Raw genomic sequence first — 18,757 nt, 5'->3', positions numbered from 1 at the left:
TTGTTGATTGCCTTAACAGTTGTTCGGCCTGATATTAGGATCCAGGAAAAGGATAATTTTAAAAGACTTGGCAAGGAGAGCATATAAAAAAGAAGGAAGATAGGATGGAAGAAGTTTTGGAAAATGAAAGAGACAAAAATCAGAAAACAGATGGAATACTATGCCATTAATCAAAACAAAAACTCTGAACCTGAATAATGAGTATCTTTTTGGAGGGGACATTAATATTTCAGTATCTTTTATATTAGTATTTCATAACTAAGCAGGATTATAACATAAAATTTCCTCTCTAGGTGCCACTGATTTAGATTTAGCTCAGTAGTTTTGACATAATATTGAGGCAATGGAGATAAAAAATTGTGGTGTAAGAATGTATATAAATACAGATTCTTATGTGTATAGTCTCTTAGTAGTCTAACCTAATTCTAGGATACAACATAGAAGAACTGATTGCATGTCTATTCGATGGTTTTCTTAAATGATATATAATTTATTTGTTTTGATTAAATTACATTTTGGGGGCAGTTTTTTTGATAAATACTGTGTATTCTACAGTGAACAAGACAAATCTCTGATGGGACCTACCTTTTAGAGGTCATGGGAGGCAGTAAATAAATCTATAATAAGTGCTTTGCAGAGAAGTGAAGTAAAGTAAGGAGATGGAATGGAGAGATATTGGAAGACTTTAAATTGGAGGACAGAGAAGACTCTCTGATAAGGTGATGGTTAAAATGCAAAGTTGAGGTGTCAACCATGTATGTGTGCCCTTGTGAGCATAGCCAGTACAGAAGCTGTCAGGTGAGACCAAGCTTGTGAATTTGGGGACATGAAAAAACATGCCTCAAGCTATCAGGGAAAAAGAGTGCCTCAAAATTTGAGGGGCTGGTGAAAAGTGCAAATTCTGTTAACACTTTGTAAACTTCAGGGCAAGGGTTTTGGAATTGGTTGTGATTATAATGAATTGTCATTGGTATGTTTAGTTTGTATTTTAAACTGTCATGTTTTCCACTTGTTTTGTAATGACTTTGAAGCATAATTCACATAGCTACAGTTCACCCATTTAAAATGTAAAGTTAGTTTTTTAGTAATTTTCCAAGGTATATTCACCATCATCACAATTTTAGAATGTTTTTATACTTCTAGAAAGAAACCCATACCTTTTAGCAGCCTCTTCCCATCCTATCCAAACCATCTTGAGTTAGGGCAACCACTAATTTCTGTAGACTTTCCTATTCTGCATGTTTCATTTAAGTGAGATTAATTAATTGAAACTATATCATCTGTTTGAATGCAAAACTATGAGACTTTGAGAAGAAAACATAGGAGAAAATCTTTGGGAACTAAGATTAGGTGAAGAGTAGATACAACACTATAAACCACAATCCGTAAAGATTTAAAAATAAATTGGACTTCAACAAAATTTAAAATTTTTGGTCTACCAAAGACCCTGTCAAAAGAATGAAAAAAACTAGTTATAGACCTGGAGAAAATAATTCTAAATCAAATACCTGACAAAGAACTTTTATGTAAAAAGAACTTTCAACACTCAGTAGTTTAAAAAGAAGAAAGAAATAGGCAAACCATCCAATTAGAAGACACAGAAAAGACACAAACAGACATTTTACTGGAAAGGATATATGGATGACAGTTAATTACATGAAAAAATGTATAACATTGATTAGTCATCAGTTCATTCCAGCTGCTCAGTCGTGTCCGACTCTTCGCAACCCCATGGACTGCAGCACACCAGGCTTCCCTGTCCATCACCAACTCCCAGAGCTTACTCAATCTTATGTCCATCAAGTCGGTGATGCCATTCAACCATCTCATCCTCTGTCGTCCCCTTCTCCTCCCGCCTTCAATCATTCCCAGCATCAGGGTCTTTTCAAATGAGTCAGTTTTTTGCATCAGGTGGCCAGAGTATTGGAGTTTCAGCTTCAGCATCAGTCCTTCCAATGAGTATTCAGGATTCATTTCCTTTAGGATTGACTGGTTGGATAGAGAAATACAAATTACATTGATGATATCACTGCATGCCCTGTTAGAACAACTAAAATAAAATAGAGTGAGATCACCAAATGCTGAAGAAGATGCAAAGAAGGTAGGTCTCCTGCGTTGTTAGTGGGAATGTGAAGTAGCACAGCCACTTTAGAAAAGTTTGGCAGTTTCTTATAAAGTTAAACCTATCCTTATCATCTGACTCAGCAGTCATATTCCTGGATGTTCATCCCAGAGAAATGGACTTATGAACTTACAAATGAATATTCATATCAACTTTATCTGTAATAGCCCAAAACTAGAACAACCCAAATGTCCTTCCATGGGCAAGTGATTAAACAAATTGTGATATTCTGTACAATGGAATACTACCCAGTAATAAAATGAAACAGACTAGTATTACATGCAACAACTTGGATAAATCTCAAGGGCATTATGCTGGAAAAAGTAAATAACCATTTGAAAAAGTTGCATTCAAACCAACACAACATTGTAATTTTCTTCCGATTTAAAAAAACATACCAAGAAGATTGTTTTATATGTCATTCTAGAAATGGCAGAATTACAGAAAATAGAAAACAAATTATTGGCCAGGGTATAGGGGCTGTAGGAAGTGGAAGAGTGAGTGATAGAACAGTTTCCTGCTTTCTTTGTGGTAATAACTACAAAATCTATATGCCGTGAAATTGCAGAGAACAGTGCATGTATGTGCATACACAAGTGCATATAAAAAAGTAAACTCTAAGGTCTATAGATTGTGCCAGTGTCAATTTGTACTATGATGTAAGATGTTACCATTTGGGAAAGCTGGATGAAAGCTATATAGGACCTCTTTGTACTGTTTTCTGAAATATCCTGTGAGGCTATAGTTATATTAAAATAAAACTTAAAAAAAAGTTTGCCGAGAAGGGAAACAGAAATGCAGTGTTGGTTGGAGGGGTGTGGAATTGGAAGTGAGGTTGTTCTGTTTGTTTGAAGTTTGCTTTTTTAAGAAAGGATAAGGGGAGACCTTAACATGTATATATGTTAATTATAATCCATAAAAAGAAGAAATTGGTGATGCAAATGAAGGAAAAATTACAGGAACAGAATTTCTTAAATCTTTGATTTGAAGGCATTGAAAAATACCACTATTTACATATTTTTGTCTTGTTATTTATAAATGAGGTTATCTATACAACTTTTGTAAATGATTCCAAAGATAAATATGGCTCTAATATGGTGTATTCCTTTAATGTTCTAAAAATTCTACATTCTTTGGTATTACATTATAGAACTAGATCACTAAATAAATGGAATTCCTACAGATTTTACACTTGGCTGGTATTCATTTTTAAGTAACTTTAAGAATTTTATGTGTCACTTTATACTGTTTTCCCTTTCAGATTTTCATCTAGTATTGGTAGGTTTTTAATTTCCTTAGACTAGTCAGTATTTATACGTATATATGTTTAGGAATAACCTTGTTTACTATTTAAGAGTTAAGTGGTGGTTCGCTTGTGTGTTGTGTCACATAGTGGATTTTAATCTCTATTTTTACTAAACTAGTCTACTGTTTTGCTCTTCAGCTAGAACATAGTAATATCAAAATGCTCAGTACAAATTATTGGCTGTTTATTTCAGGGATACAGCAGGCCAGGAGCGATTTCACACCATCACAACCTCCTACTACAGAGGAGCAATGGGTATCATGCTAGTATATGACATCACCAATGGTAAAAGCTTTGAAAACATCAGCAAGTGGCTTAGAAACATAGATGAGGTAAGACCTAGAAATTGTATAAACTCTACATAAACACACATTTGTGTCCTTGGTTGGTTAAGAAGAATAAATATCCCTGTTGGTCTTTAGGATATAGTGTTTGCTGTCATTATTGTTGATTATTTTTACTTGTTACATGGTAATGTTATTTTTTGCCTACCCTTTTCTTAAAACTTTGGGCAGATCTGTTTTGAACCACATCAAAGGGTTAACAAATTACCCAAAAACTCTATACAGCCATCTTATAAGATGGCCCCAGATGGAAGCTACCAGTGGTTTTACAGACTTTTCTAAGTGAATTCTTTCTTGGTGAATTTTTTTTTTAATGAATGAATTACATTTTCAGTAGTAATTTTTAAAACATATTTTTGGAAATTGCCTGGTGGTCCAGGGTTAGGACTTGGCATGTTCACTGTCACGGTCCAGATTTAATCCCTTGTCAGGGAACGAAGATCTCACAAATGTGCAGTGCAGCCAAAAATAAGTCTGTAAGTATTTTTAAGTTATGGAAGTACCATATCCCTTTTAGACATTTTGAAAGATACAGATTACTAATAACATTAAAACCTAACCAAGCTGTATCATTTCATGTGAAGATGTCAGTTTTTTTTATGTTAATCTATATTTATTTTTGTAATATAAATGATATATTGTGTGTCTGCATGCACACGCACGTGCACACACACACACACACACATGTATGGAGGGGTAATAAAATTTTTAACCATGCAGTTATCATCCCGGGAGATTGTTAATGAGACTATTCCATATATGACACAAATCTCTTCCCTAGTAACAACAGTGGTAGTGGCGGTTTAGTCACTAAGTTGTGTCCAGCTTGCAATCCATAGACAATAACCCTCCAGGCTCCTCTGTCCATGAGATTTTACAGGCAAAGAGTACTGGAGTGGGTTGCCATTTCCGTCTCCAGGGAAGATGTCAGTTTTTACACAGTGAAGTTGTGTGGACAGCGTGGGTAGCTTTTTGTTGAAATTATTTTCATGTCTTGTTGCTGACTTCTGTGCTTTGAATTCTATCAAGACTGACTCTTGGGAAATCCCTGGCAGTCCAGTGGTTAGGACTTCTCATTTCCACTGCAGGGGCTCAGGTTCCATCCCTGGTTGGGGAGCTAAGATCCCATCACGGCAAAAGGAAAAAAAAAAAAGAAGACTAACTCTGTAAAGCAAGTTTTGGCTGGAAACATAAAAACAAAGTCTTTAATCCATTATTGGACCCAAGGTGATAATACTTCAGTGGTTCAGTTTGTCACTCAGTCATGTCCTGCTCTTTGCAACCCCATGGACTGCAGCACACCAGGCTTCCCTGTCCATCACCAATTCCTGGAGCTTACTCAGACTCATGTCCATAGAGTCAGTGATGCCATCCAACCATCTCATCTTTTGTCATCCCCTTCTCCTCCCACCTTCAGTCTTGCCCACCATCAGGGTCTTTTCCAGTGAGTCAGTTCTTCACATCAGGTGGCCAAAATATTGGAGTTTCAGCTTTAGCATCAGTCCTTCCAATGAATATTCAGGACTGATTTCTTTTAGGATAGACTGACTGGATCTCCTTACAGTCCAAGGGACTCTCAAGAGTCTTCTCCAACACCACAGTTCAAAAGCATCAATTCTTCGGCACTCAGCTTTCTTTATAGTCCAACTCTCACATCCATACATGACTACTGGGAAAACCATAGCCTTGATTAGACGGACCTTTGTCAGCAAAGTAGTGTCTCTGCTTTTTAATATGCTGTCTACGTTGGTCATAACTTTTCTTCCAAGGAGCAAGCGTCTTTTAATTTCATGGCTGCAGTCACCATCTGCAGTGATTTTGGAGCCCCCCAAAATAAAGTCAGCCACTGTTTCCCTGTTTATTTGCCATGAAATGGTGAGACCAGATGTCATGATCTTAGTTTTCTGAATGTTGAGTTTTAAGCCATCTTTTTCACTCTCCCTCTTGCACTTTCATCAAGAGGCTCTTTAGTTCTTCTACACTTTCTGCCATAAGCGTGGTATCATCTTCATATCTGAGGTTATTGATGTTTCTCCCAGCGATCTTGATTCCAGCTTGTGCTTCATCCAGCCCAGGGTTTCTCATGATGTACTCTGCATATAAGTTAAATAAGCAGGGTGACAATATACAGCTTTGACGTACTCCTTTCTTGATTTCAGTTTCCCAATTTCAGTCACCTTTTTCATTGCTGTAAGAAGTCTGTTGGTATTTAGTAATCCATTAATGACATAGATTTTGAAATAAAAAAAGCCTTCATTTTTAAGTTTCTTTTGTGGACAGTGACTGCAGCCATGAAATCAGAAGACAGTTAGTTGCTTCTTGGCAGAAAAGCAGTGAGTAACCTAGACAGTGTGTTGAAAAACAGAGACATTACTCTGCCAACAAAGGTCCATATAGTCAAGGCTATGGTCTTCCCAGTGGTCACTGCGATTGTGAGAGCTGGACCTTAAAGAAGGCAGAATGCCAAAGAATTGATGCCCTCAAACTGTGGTGCTGGAGAAGACTCCTGAAAGTCCCTTGGAGAGCAAGGAGATCAAACCATTCCGTCTTAAGGGAGATCAACCCTGAATATTCACTGGAAGGACTGATGCCGAAGCTGAAGCTCCACTATTTTGGTCATCTGATGTGAACAGACAACTCACTGGAAAAGTTCCTGATGCTGGGAAAGATTGAGGGCAGAAGGAGAAGAGGGCATCAGAGGATGAGATGGCTGGACGACATCACTAATGCAATGAGAATGAACTTGGGCAAACTCTGGAAGATGGTGAGGGACAAGGAGGCCTGGCATGCTGCTGTCCATAGGTTGCAGAGTCAGATACAACTGCGTGACTGCTCAACAGCAACAAAAGCCTTTATTTCATAGTTGAGCCAAGAAGTATGTGTAGTAAGAGCAATTTATATAGAGAAATTATGCATTGTTGTTCCAACAATAACTGATTTTCTAATTCTGTGACATCAGGTAGATATCCTACAATTTAATCCTATTTTGACACTTAACTACCGAGTCTCAGTGTCACTGTCAGCCAAATGACAAGGCAACCCATGGGATGTGGAAAATACCTCACATCATCCATCTCTGGCCTAATGTACCCTTCCCTGAATATCCCTATAGGCACATTATCGTGTGCTGTGAACACAAACAGTTTTTAATTTTGATCAAGTGCAGTTATTTTTTTCTCTTTTGTTGCCTATGCTTTTGCTGTCATATCTGAGAAATCACTGCCAAATCCAAGGTCATAAAACTTCTCCCCTATGTTTTCTTCAAAGAGTTCAATAGTTTTAGATCTTGGATCCATTTTTTAGTTCATTTTTTGGGTATAAATTAAAGATCCAGCTTCATTCTTGTACATATTGATATGTGTTATTTCTAACACTGTTTCTTGAGAAGACTGTCTTTTCCCCATTGAATGATCTTGGCACTCTTGTCAAAAATCATTTGATGGTGTACACAAGAGTTCATTTCTGGTCTCTCTGTTGTGTTCCTTTGTCCATGTCTGTTACACCAGAAGCATACTGTTGTGATTACTGCAGCTTTGTAGTAAGGTTTGAAATAAGGAAATAAGTATGAATCTTGCAACTTTATACTACTTTTCAGGATTGTTTTGGCTGTTCAGGATCCCTTGAAATTCCACTTGAATTTTAGGATGGATTTTTTATTTGTGTAAAAGGTGTCAGGATTTCAGTGGAGCAGCATTTGTTTTTGTCTGATTTCTGTGCATGGGCTCCCCTAGTGTTGTGACTTTTTGAAACTTCAAGAGCTCTATAGAATTTTTAATTAAGGCTTCTTGTAGGGCCATATATACGTTATCTAAGTCATGATCCAGCTCAGATTTACATTATGTATAGGAAGTTCTATATGTTCTCTTCTGCATATTTATATACGTCCTCTGGTGTTGAGAATGTTTCTAGAAGGTAGACAGCCTCCTATAGAGGAAAATAATAATTTGACCAAGAATATGTCTTAGAAATTATATGTATCTTTCTAGGTTAAGTTACCTAGAGTTTGTGTTGTCTTTTAGCGTGTGGTTTTGAGATCACTGGGCTTTCCTGGTGGTTCAGATGGTAAAGAATCTGCCTGAAATATGGGAGACATGGGTTCAGTCCCTAGGTCAGGAAGATCTCCTGGAGAAGGGAATGGCTGCCCATTCCAGTATTCTTGCCTGGAGAATTCCATGGACAGAGAAGCCCTGCAAGCTACAGTCCATGGGGTCACAAAGAGTCACATGACTGAGCGATGAGATCACTGCTTTAAAACTTTCAGACTATAGAAATGGCACCATAAAGTGAGAAAAATAAAGTCATTTTTGTTAAGCCACAGTTTCATGATAGTGTGTGAACTAAACTTTTATTTCATTTTAGCATGCAAATGAAGATGTGGAAAGGATGTTACTAGGAAACAAGTGTGATATGGACGATAAAAGAGTTGTACCTAAAGGAAAAGGAGAACAGGTAAAAAGCTCTGAGTGAGACAGCTTTGTGAAGATGATGTTGCATTTGTTTTTACAATGAGGTAATGGAATGCTATTCATATCCTTTAAAAAAAACGCTGTTGAAAATGATAGCTTATCATTGGAGTGGATTTTTTATTTGTTTTTTAAGGAGCTTGAACCCATTAAAATAATCTATTCATTTTAGATAACCTAGTTGAGACTGCTACCTTCAGAATAATATTACTTTTTCCTTTAGGAAGCTGAAGTCATCAATTGATAACCTATACTTGATAATTTTGTGATATTTTGTTTCTTTTTTAGATTGCAAGAGAGCATGGTATTAGATTTTTTGAGACTAGTGCAAAAGCAAATATAAACATCGAAAAGGCATTTCTCACATTAGCTGAAGATATCCTTCGAAAGGTAAATTTCTTTCTTTTCTGTTCTTTTACTGCTAAGGTGTCGGGTGTCAACAGTTGAACATTTTCCTGTTTTCTAAAGTACTAGATTTACATACAAAAATTGGATTTGAGTACATTTGGATGAGTACATTTACCCATCACAGTATCTAATCCTCCAGAGAGAAGAAAGGAGCTGAAAGGAGCAGAGAGCAGTATAGAAATCTCAGTCTCTAATTCCCAATTTCATATTCCTTTTTTCAGCTTTTTGTTTGGTCCATGGTCTTGTGACTCTTTCTGATTAATTTCTCTTATATAACCTTTGCCTTCTCATAAATAGTTTTTTAAAATTCAAGAGGTGAATCTGTTCTGTACCTAATTGCTACAGAATCCCTATTCTTTTATATTAGTCATTTCTCAGATGTGCCAGTGAAGGGGATGTATATACTTTATACTGAATAGAGTAAGTCTATACCCAAATTGAAAGCAGGAGGAGAAGGGGACAACAGAGGATGAGGTTTTTGGATGGCATCACTAACTTGATGGACATGAGTTTGAGCAAGCTCTGGGACTTGGTGATGAACAGGGAAGCCTGGCGTGCTGCAGTCCATGGGGTTGCAAAGAGTCAGACACGACTGAGTAACTGAACTGAACTGATAACCAAATTTCATTTACCCAATCATTTCAACCTGTGAGTTTAAAAAGAAAATGCTGAAAATTGATCTCAGGGAATTCATTTTACCTCACAGTTAGGTTCTGGGTTTAATTTGTGAATTGCCTAAGTTGCCAGTACAAATAACTTGTAGCAAAATTGGGAAATCAGATATTCATCAGTTCAGTTCAGTTGCTTAGTCATGTCCGACCCTTTGTGACCCCATGAATCACAGCATGCCAGGCCTCCCTGTCCATCACCAACTCCCAGAGTTCACTCAGACTCACGTCCATCGAGTCAGTGATGCCATCCAGCCATCTCATCCTCTGTCGTCCCCTTCTCCTCCTGCCCCCAATCCCTCCCACCATCAGAGTCTTTTCCAGTGAGTCGACTCTTCGCATGAGGTGGCCAAAGTACTGGAGTTTCAGCTTTAGCATCAGTCCTTCCAAAGAAATACCAGGGCTGATCTCCTTCAGAATGGACTGGTTGGATCTCTTTGCAGACTCTCAAGAGTCTTCTCCAACACCACAGTTCAAAAGCATCAATTCTTCGGCGCTCAGCCTTCTTCACAGTCCAAGTCTCACATCCATACATGCCCACAGGAAAAACCATAGCCTTGACTAGACAGACCTTTGTTGGCAAAGTAATGTCTCTGCTTTTGAATATGCTATCTAAGTTGGTCATAACTTTCCTTCCAAGGAGATATTCATATTTTTCCCTCAAATGACTAGGTAATATACACAGGTTTGATGTGAGTCCTGAATTCTCTGTTAGTCTTCCGGTATATTTAAATGGACATAAAATAGAGAAAATCTGATACAGTCCTGAAGGAGAAGCAACATTATATAGGAGAAAAGGAGAAAATTTAATTGCTTCTGGTAACCTTTCTGTTTTTATACTTGAAATACCAATATCTGCCCCCACCCCAGATAAAATCATTCATAAATCCACCACCTAAGGGTTGCTACTGTTAAAATTTTGGCATCTCTTATTTTGATCTTTTCCTATATTGGCCTTTAACATGAATTATTCAACTTTGCATTCTGGCCCACTGTATTTCCTTCATTTAATGTTAGTATATCATCATAAAATTGCCTTTTTAAAACAACGCTATGGTAATACAAGCTCCAGTCTCAAAAGGCAAGTAAAATGAAACAGAAAAGGGCTATTTCACCTCTCTGATGATACAGCGTTAGTTTCATCATATGCATGAAATATGCATATGCACGGGTTTGTTTTTTTTTTAAGTACTAAGTACTCAGGGCTCAGATCTAAGAGATAACATACCACTCATCACAAGAGGTAGGGTGGAGCAGATTTCAGAAGCTCAACAAAGGGAAGCCAGGAGGCCTGTGGACATTTCACAATTGGAAGAAGACAAAATGAAGGTCAAAAACAAAGCTTCCGTTTCTTTACTTTGCGTGGAGGAGAAAACGTATCTCATGTGACTGTAATTGCATCTTGTTACATAATTAACATTTATGGGAATACTTCTGTTGAATCTTGGTGTATCCATGGCAGTGTTTTTCACGGGTTGCTCTCCTTGTGTGTTTGTTGCAGACCCCTGTAAAAGAGCCCAACAGTGAAAACGTAGATATCAGCAGTGGAGGAGGTGTGACAGGCTGGAAGAGCAAATGTTGCTGAGCGCTCTGCTGTTCCATCAGTTGCCATCCACCACCCTGTTTTCTCTTCTTGCTGCAAAATAAACCACTCTGTCCCATTTTTAACTCTTAAACAGATATTTTCGTTCCTCATCTTAACTCTCTAGTCCACCTGTTTTATTTGTTGTTTCATCTGTGACTGCTTGCTGACTTTATAATTTTCCTCAAACAAAAAATGTATAGAAGAATCATGTCTGTGAGTTCATTTTTAAATGTACTTGCTCAGCTCACCACTGCATTTCAGTTGTATTATAGTCCAATTCTTATCAACATTAAAACCTATAGCAATCATTTCAACTCTATTCTGCAAATTGTATAAGAATAAAAGTTAGAATTAACAATTTTATTTTGTACAACAGTGGAATTTTCTGTCATGGATAAATGTGCTTGAGTCCCTATAATCTATAGACATGTGATAGCAAAAGAAAAAAGCCAGGAAAACATTCATTTTCGCCTTGAATATGTAAATGGGATTAATTTTGTCCTGTGCCTTATGTGGAAAGGAACTTCTTTGGTTTTTCCTTTTTTTTGTTGTTTTGTTTTGGTGGAAGCATGTGCAGGAGACATATCATCGAAACATAAAGCATTAAAATGTTTGTGGTTTGCTTGGCTGTAATTTTCAAAGTAGTTAATTGAGGACAAAGGATAATACAGAAATGATCGCTTTGGTTTGCTGAGTCTCATTTTAAGTGGCCTTGATATTTAAAACTATTCCTGCCACCAATTCTTTTCCTTGGCCACTTTTTCCTCGTGTCTCTTCCTGCATGCTGCTTTATTTGCTTCTTCCCCACCACCCTGTGGTATGAGTTATTTAAAAATGAAAGGGGTAAACTAGTGGGTTTGTGGAGTTTAACATAAAGCACTGATTTAACTTGCTAAGTAAACTGAAAGATAAATCCTGACTGCCTACTATCCAATGTCAGTTAACCGTGTCCTCCCCTTCATTTTCTCAGTCCCCTAAAGCTTCTGTCCCGGATTCCTTCATTTGCTCTTGACTTCACGTTGCTCTTCTCTTCTCCCGCTTTGTTCCCTTCCTGTCTCTCTCCATTGAGTTTATGAAATGGAAGAGTTAATTGCATGCACTAGTGTTTGGAGGGTGTTGTGGTTTGTCTTTCTAACTAAGTGTATAGCCTATTCACTTTCCTAGAATAAATATCTTAACCTAAATTTGAATAGTCTCCATTTTGGCAACTCCTCTAGCAGTTTGGTAGCCCAAAATTGTTTTAAAAAGGTGGGAAGGAGGAGTGAAATTTATTAACACGTTTGCCAAATATATTGAGATTTGGCCTATGAAGAACACTTTTTCAGTGTTAAGTTGTCTTTACCTTAAGATTTAGAAGTACTTTAGGCTGTTACTGATTTTAAGTCCTGTCTTCACATCCCTTTGGGAAACTTGTATTACTCTGGATTTGAAAAAAAAGAACAACAAAGGCTTTTCATGTAAAGATAAGAAACTCTAGGCTCTCTCTTGCCCTGCCATTTTTTCCCCTTCATTTTTCTAGTTTTGCTTTACTGCTTATCATTAGGGTAGGGTAAGTTAAGTTTGCTATGCTGCTAGCATCCTAAGATGATACCTTTGTTGAAATAATTGTGAATAGCATGATTCATTTCTAGCAGAGGCTGAGTTTAGGACAGCAGCTTCCATTGAAAAGTCTTTCTGTGTCGTGGATAGCATTTTAATGACCTCTTGGCTCACGTAAACAACACAGGGACATATCTGCTGTGAACATCCATGAATTTTCAGATAGTGCCCTAAAAGCGATTTTATATGCCTCACTGGTGGTTGTTAGGTTTTCCCCTCACTTGACTTTATCATTGTTTACTACTAGTAAAAGCAGCATTGCCAAATAATCCCTAATTTTCCACTAAAAATAATAATGAAATGATGTTAAGCTTCTCAAAAGTTTTAGGTTAAACCTATTGTTGTTAGATTAATTTTTAATGTGTTTGTTGTTTTTCTTTATCTGGAATGTGGCAGTAGCTTTTTTACTTTTAACCCTCTTTAATCCTTACTCAATTCAGTGACTTAAGGTTTGAGAGCTAAACACTGGGATTTTTGGGTAACAGACTGACAGTTTTGTTGTTTGCAATAAATTATAATCGGCATTGTACATAGAAAGGATATGGCTACCTTTTGTTAAATCTGCACTTTCTAAATATCAAAAAAAAAAAGGGAAATGGAGTATAAATCAATTTTTGTATAACCTGTTTGAAACCTGAGTTTTATTTGCTTAATAATAGGGCTTTGCCCCTTTTTCTGTAAGTCTCTTGGGATCCTGTGTAGAAGCTGTTCTCATTAAACACCAAACAGTTAAGTCCATCCTCTGGTACTAGCTACAAATTCGGTTTCATATTCTACTTAACAATTTAAATAAACTGAAATATTTCTAGATGGTCTACTTATGTTCATATAAAAACAAAACTTGATTTCCAACTGCGTGACTTGGTTTTCATTTATTTATGGAGTCTAAGATGGAGGATTCCTTCTGAAAATAGTGCAATAGCAAACTGGATATTAGAGGAACAGAAATAGAGGGGAATAACTTTTCAACTAGGGAAAGCTGGGAAGGCAATCTCAAGAGCTATTGTTGGAAGAAACTGCATTTTAAAAGCAGAATCATGCTGGCGTCGAGAGAGCACACGCAACTGTAGTCACTTGCCAGCCAACACTACTAGAATGTGCCAACCACAAGTGAAGTCAGCTGTTACTCAGGGGCACCAAGGTAAGGCTACCACACTGGGGAGAAATTCTTGTTTTAGCAGTGACTGTCCTCTTACCTGAAACATGTAAAGTGTTTCCCACTCTTTTTGTGAACCATAAGAAACAACTTTGGCTTTCTTCATATGTAGTATTGGTGAAAGAAATGTTTGATCATGTGTCGAGGCCTTATTAGTCAATAAATAAAGGTACACATTTGTTGACAAGATTATCTCTGCTGGACGGACATAGCAGAGGTTTTCTTATAACTGTAGTTTTTGGAAGGATCACCTAGAGTGATTTTAAATGCTTCCCTGTTTACCTCTCATCAGCACAGAATTTTATGTCTTAAGGTGGAGCCTATGATTGTGCCTTTGAGATTGGTATAGGGAAAGGACACAAGAGCCTCTGCTGTTAGGTTTACCTTGTAGTTTAGAAAGCAGAAGGAATTAGTAATCAGGCAGACGTATACAAGGGCCAAATAGTTGTGGTTTTAGGTGCTGTGTTAATAGAAGAGATTGAATTGGTGAGAATAGTTGGGATGGTTTTTGAAGGAGGAGGCACTGGAGTTGGGTTCTTAGATATGTGGATTGAATGAATGGGCTAAGGGGAGGGTAAGAAGGGATCACAAGCAAATTAGAAACATGCTTTGCTTGTGTGAAAAACCAGAAATCCAACTGGACAGTGTGATGGGGAGTCCCTGTGAGCCCTGCAGTGTGTTTGAGGAAAACAAGTATATAGATGGGCTGGAAGCAGAGGAACAAGGATTCTAAAGGTCAGATACAAGGTTGCTATTTTAATTCGAATTTGAGTTAAGATCTGACTAAAATGATGGCAGAGGGCAGGCTTTATGTACAGGGGATTATGTGAAGGAGTATTTCTTGCCTACTAGGAAATGGACTAGGTATTCGGACTAGGTATTCGTGGCACTGTTCTAGGTTCTTCAGGTTGTCATCGACAGCCTGGTGAAGTAGTACCCACTTTACAAAATAAACTGTTTCAGGTTAAGTGATTTGCTTAAGGTTGCACAGCCACTTGGTGCTGGAATCGAGTTTTGAAACCAAGCTACGGCCCAGTCTGCTTTCATCTTCTTCACCACATCACAGTTTCTCAGGATAAGGTCCTGAGCTTTGGTTGTTACACTGATTATAATGGGGGTAATAAATATATGCTAGAGCCAGCAGAAAGAATGCCAGTGTAGCCTTAATCTTATCGAGTTAATGTAGCCATTTAGCCCGACCTTCGTACCTCTCACAAAGAACAATGCCCTTGAAAAGTGCTTAGCTCAGTTTACTGCTTTTCTTCTTTAAAACCTCTATCACCCCTTATTACCAGCTTGTCCTTTTTGTTTCCTCCTACTTCACACCACCTCTTGGCTGGAAGTAAATGATAATGCAGTTGCTTTTCACAGTTATCTTAATTGGCTTTCTGGGGCGATGTACTTTGAAGGGGACTCCTGTTACTTATTAATGGCTGCAGCAGTGAATAGTAGTAATGAAGTAAGTCAAAATATAGGGGAGGAAGGAAAAGGCAGCTGGGTATAGTTTATGCCAATCTCCTAGGTTGATACGAGATCAATATGACCCTAAGATTAAGAGCCACACAGGGGATATGAGTGCTCCAAGTGAAAGTGTTCTGCTGGGACATTGAAGTCCTAAACTTCAGCACCAAGACAAAAAGGTGATGTGTTCCTGCTGCACTTAAAGAGAGAATAACAGTTACAAAGGAAAGAAAATCTGTAGCACAGAACTCAGGAACTTCTAACATTAAATGTCATTGAACTACAAAGTGATAGAGGCTCTAATGCAAGTTAAGAGAAACCCAGATATTTATGTATCTTCTGACCAAGAACACAATACTTTCTATGCTGAGGCTGTGTCCTGTACCCGTCTCCCCCCACCACCAAAAATCAAATCTCAGTCGGATCAAATGTACCTAGATCCAACTACCAATTTTATAGGAACTCTGACAGGAATATATTAAATTACATCAATCAATAAAATCCAGACTAGTAAATTTTACAGGACAACTGATCCCAGTCTCTTCAATTAGTTTCACTGAGTTGGGGGAGAGAGATGGCAGATTAACAAAAGATGGAAAGAAAGAACAAGCAGAACTAAACCATAATGTGTTTAGGGAAGTACAGACATACTATAAGGAATATTAAGGAAATGACTAGGGTTGGTTTACCCGGTAAGTCATGGAGTTAAAAATCATGGGGGCACACAACAGGGTTTGGGGGACAGTAAAATCGTATCTTGGTCATGAATGTTGTTTACAAGGGTGTTTGCCTTATTACATACCTGCATGATTGTCAACGTGGGTTTTAAAATTTGTATTTACCTATAAAGGGTGCTGTGTGTTTAAAATGCTACACAGTCTGCAGGAACAAGAACCAGTCTGAGATGCTGTGCAGCCAAGACCAGCACTCAATCAGGCTTAGCAGAATTGGTCTACCAAGGTGCTACAGTGCCTGCTGCTGAGTATCGCACTCCAAGAATTCTCACTGAAACTACAGCTGCCACCAATGCAAAATCTTTGCTCATTTCAGCCTCTGTTTCTTTTGTTTCCGCAGCTTTTGCTGCAAAGCCTGGGTTGGTTGATGGAACCCGAATTCCAGGCAAGTGGGGGAAAGGGAGTGTCTTGTCTTCAGCTTCCAGAGTGGGTGTGATGTAGTCTCTCAGTCTGTCCAACTCTTGCGACCCCGTGGGCTGCAGCCTGCAAGGCTCCTCTGTCCATGGGATTCTTGAGGCAAGGATACTGGAGTGGGTTACTGTTTCCTTCCCCAGCTGATCTTTCCTACCCAGGAATCAAACCCGGGCAGGTCTCCCAAATTGCAAGCAGATTCTTTACCTACCAACTGAGCTACAAGGGTGGGCTCTAACTCAGAGGTGGGAAATTTGGGTGCTGGATAGACGAAAAGAATGATAAATGCCCCGTTTCAGTGCCATTCAAACTTTACTACACATTAGAATATGGGGGGAGTGCTTTTAAAAACACTAATGCCAAAGTTTTACCCCAGGCCAATTAACACAAGATCTCTCTGGTTTTTTTGTTTGACTTCCTGTGTGATTGCATGTGCGGCCAAGCTCATGAACCAACCGGTGCCTACACCCTTACAAAGTATGGTCTTCAGGTCAGCCACGTCACCTGGGAGCTTGTTAGAAATGCAGAACCTCAGTTCCAGGCGTGCACAACCACACACCTCACACACTGGCTATACTGAATTAGAATCTGCTTTGAAATAGCCCTGGGTGATAACTCATGCACATACCAGTTTGAGAAGGGCTGTTCTTCCAAGGCCAGCTCAAGTCACACCAGTAAGGCTATTCCCTAGTCTGGAGCAGGGAAGTGACCACCCACTTCTCCTTTCTGTAGCACTTGAGTTACATTTCCCCTGGACATGTACTGCAGACTTCCTGGCTTGTGGTTAATTGTTTCCTGTTGGCTCGTCTCCTTCCCAGACTTGAAGCTCTGTTAGGCAGGGACCCTCCTCTCCTTCGTGTCTTCACAGTACTTAGCGCATGGCTGCCCATGAGGCAGGAGCTCAGGACGTGTGGTCAGTGAAGCAGTGATTTCCTTCTGCATCTTTCTCCTGCTGCACTGGCCTCCTTGTTTCCATCCCCATTTTCAGGCATTCACATCTGTATTCCATTTTAAAGGCAACTTCAAATATAACTTTAAAAGAACTTTAAAATTCAAGCCCAATCTATTCCTGCAACTACCTCCAGATACAGGATAAGCTGGTTGACTCCCATGGATCTCTGTTGTCTGTAAAAGGAAGTGAGCTAGGAAGCCCTCAGAGATGCAGTCCAGTTTAAATGTCCTGATTCTGTGGTTCCCTTCTGCCTAATTATGGCTATGAAGAAACTGTAAATTAAATACAGAGTTGCTGGAGCCACCTTGCGACCCTTCCTGGGAACTGCATTTCTTCATTGTGACACCAGAAACTTCCCCCAAGCCCATCGGTCGGAGATCCATTTTCAAGAATTTATGGGAAACGCAGCCACACAAAATTAAATTCCCTCTCTCAACCCCCAAAATGATGGGAGTAAAGGAGTTTACAAAGTATAATTCTACAAAGACCGGGGGGGAAAAAAGGCAAGAGATCTGTAAGAATTTAAAATTTTATTTATGCAAAAATTGACCTGTGTTTTAGGTGGGAGATAGAAAACAGCTAACTAGGGAAGAAATGACAATCTTAAGTGTTGAATGTCAATAAAAAGTGAGCAATTTTTTCTGAATCCCACAAGTTGCAGAATTTAGAGGTACTGGGGACTGCAGAGAAGATAAACATGTGGCAATGGGTTAAAAATGGGGATGAGTAGAAAGTCTGTATATGAAGTAATGGGATCCTGAGGTGTCCATGCTCACCCTTCACAGCCAGGAGTTGCTACCACCCTTCCTAGGGGCTTCACATGGGCAGAAATGCAGTGACAGAGCCTCCAGACCCGGTACGGGGGAAAAGTGGGGATGAGTCATAGGGTCAAATACCAGGACTTTCGTGAACATCTGCATCTTGAACAATGAGCTCCTCTCAGATTCTTTCCTTCCTTATCCCTTCCCTCTCCCAGAACTTTGGCAGCCAGGCCGAAAATTAGGAATGTCCTCTCTGGAAACCTGGCCCAAGAGAAAAGACTCACAAATGCTGTCCGTGGAGGTTTGCCAACTAAAAGGTAGGCTCATTGCAGATATTCTATGTTGAAGGTCTCCAGTCATCAAGATAGATGGACATAGGTAAAGTTTCTCATCTACCTAGTATATATAAGATCATTCAAACAGAAATATATAGACAAATCAATAAAAATCCGCATGCCTGACACTCAGATCTAACAGATATTTGCATTCAATCAGAATATTCAGTTCTTCATGTTAACATAAATGAGAGAATAAAACAACAACAACAAAACCAAAAAAGGAAATAAAGGGAAAGCAAAGCAGAATATCAAAGAAAAAGCTAAACTCACTTTAATTAATATTCTTGGATAGGAGATGACATTGAATCCAAAAACCACAAGATGAGGGTTCATTAAAAAGGAAATGAGATAGGATTCTCTAAAATAAAAACTGTCAACTGAAATAAAAGATTCAGGAGAAGAATTAGGTAAGTCAAGGAAATCTCCCCAAATTAAAAAACACACACAAA

At 38.6% G+C, this 18,757-nt stretch overlaps 1 protein-coding gene and 1 long non-coding RNA gene across 2 annotated transcripts in view; one reads left to right on the top strand and one right to left on the bottom strand.

Moving 5' to 3' along the window:
• Window positions 1-13,347, top strand: part of RAB10 (RAB10, member RAS oncogene family) — a 66,970-nt gene extending 53,623 nt beyond the window's left edge. Inside the window, exons 3-6 of the mRNA XM_061433083.1 lie at window positions 3,622-3,760; window positions 8,132-8,221; window positions 8,524-8,625; window positions 10,813-13,347. Of these exons, the coding sequence (XP_061289067.1) occupies window positions 3,622-3,760; window positions 8,132-8,221; window positions 8,524-8,625; window positions 10,813-10,896 (415 nt within the window). The 3' untranslated portion in view covers window positions 10,897-13,347. The remainder of the gene's footprint in view (window positions 1-3,621; window positions 3,761-8,131; window positions 8,222-8,523; window positions 8,626-10,812) is intronic.
• The window catches only part of LOC133257335 (uncharacterized), a 37,698-nt gene continuing 19,700 nt past the window's right edge, over window positions 760-18,757 (bottom strand). Inside the window, exon 3 of the long non-coding RNA XR_009739501.1 lies at window positions 760-1,989. This is a non-coding gene — a long non-coding RNA (uncharacterized LOC133257335). The remainder of the gene's footprint in view (window positions 1,990-18,757) is intronic.

The sequence above is a fragment of the Bos javanicus genome, chromosome 11, assembly GCF_032452875.1.
Source record: "Bos javanicus breed banteng chromosome 11, ARS-OSU_banteng_1.0, whole genome shotgun sequence".
In the NCBI taxonomy this organism is placed as follows: Eukaryota; Metazoa; Chordata; class Mammalia; order Artiodactyla; family Bovidae; genus Bos; species Bos javanicus.
Note: the sequence above shows the minus strand (reverse complement) of the source record. Positions and strands in the feature narration are given on the sequence as shown.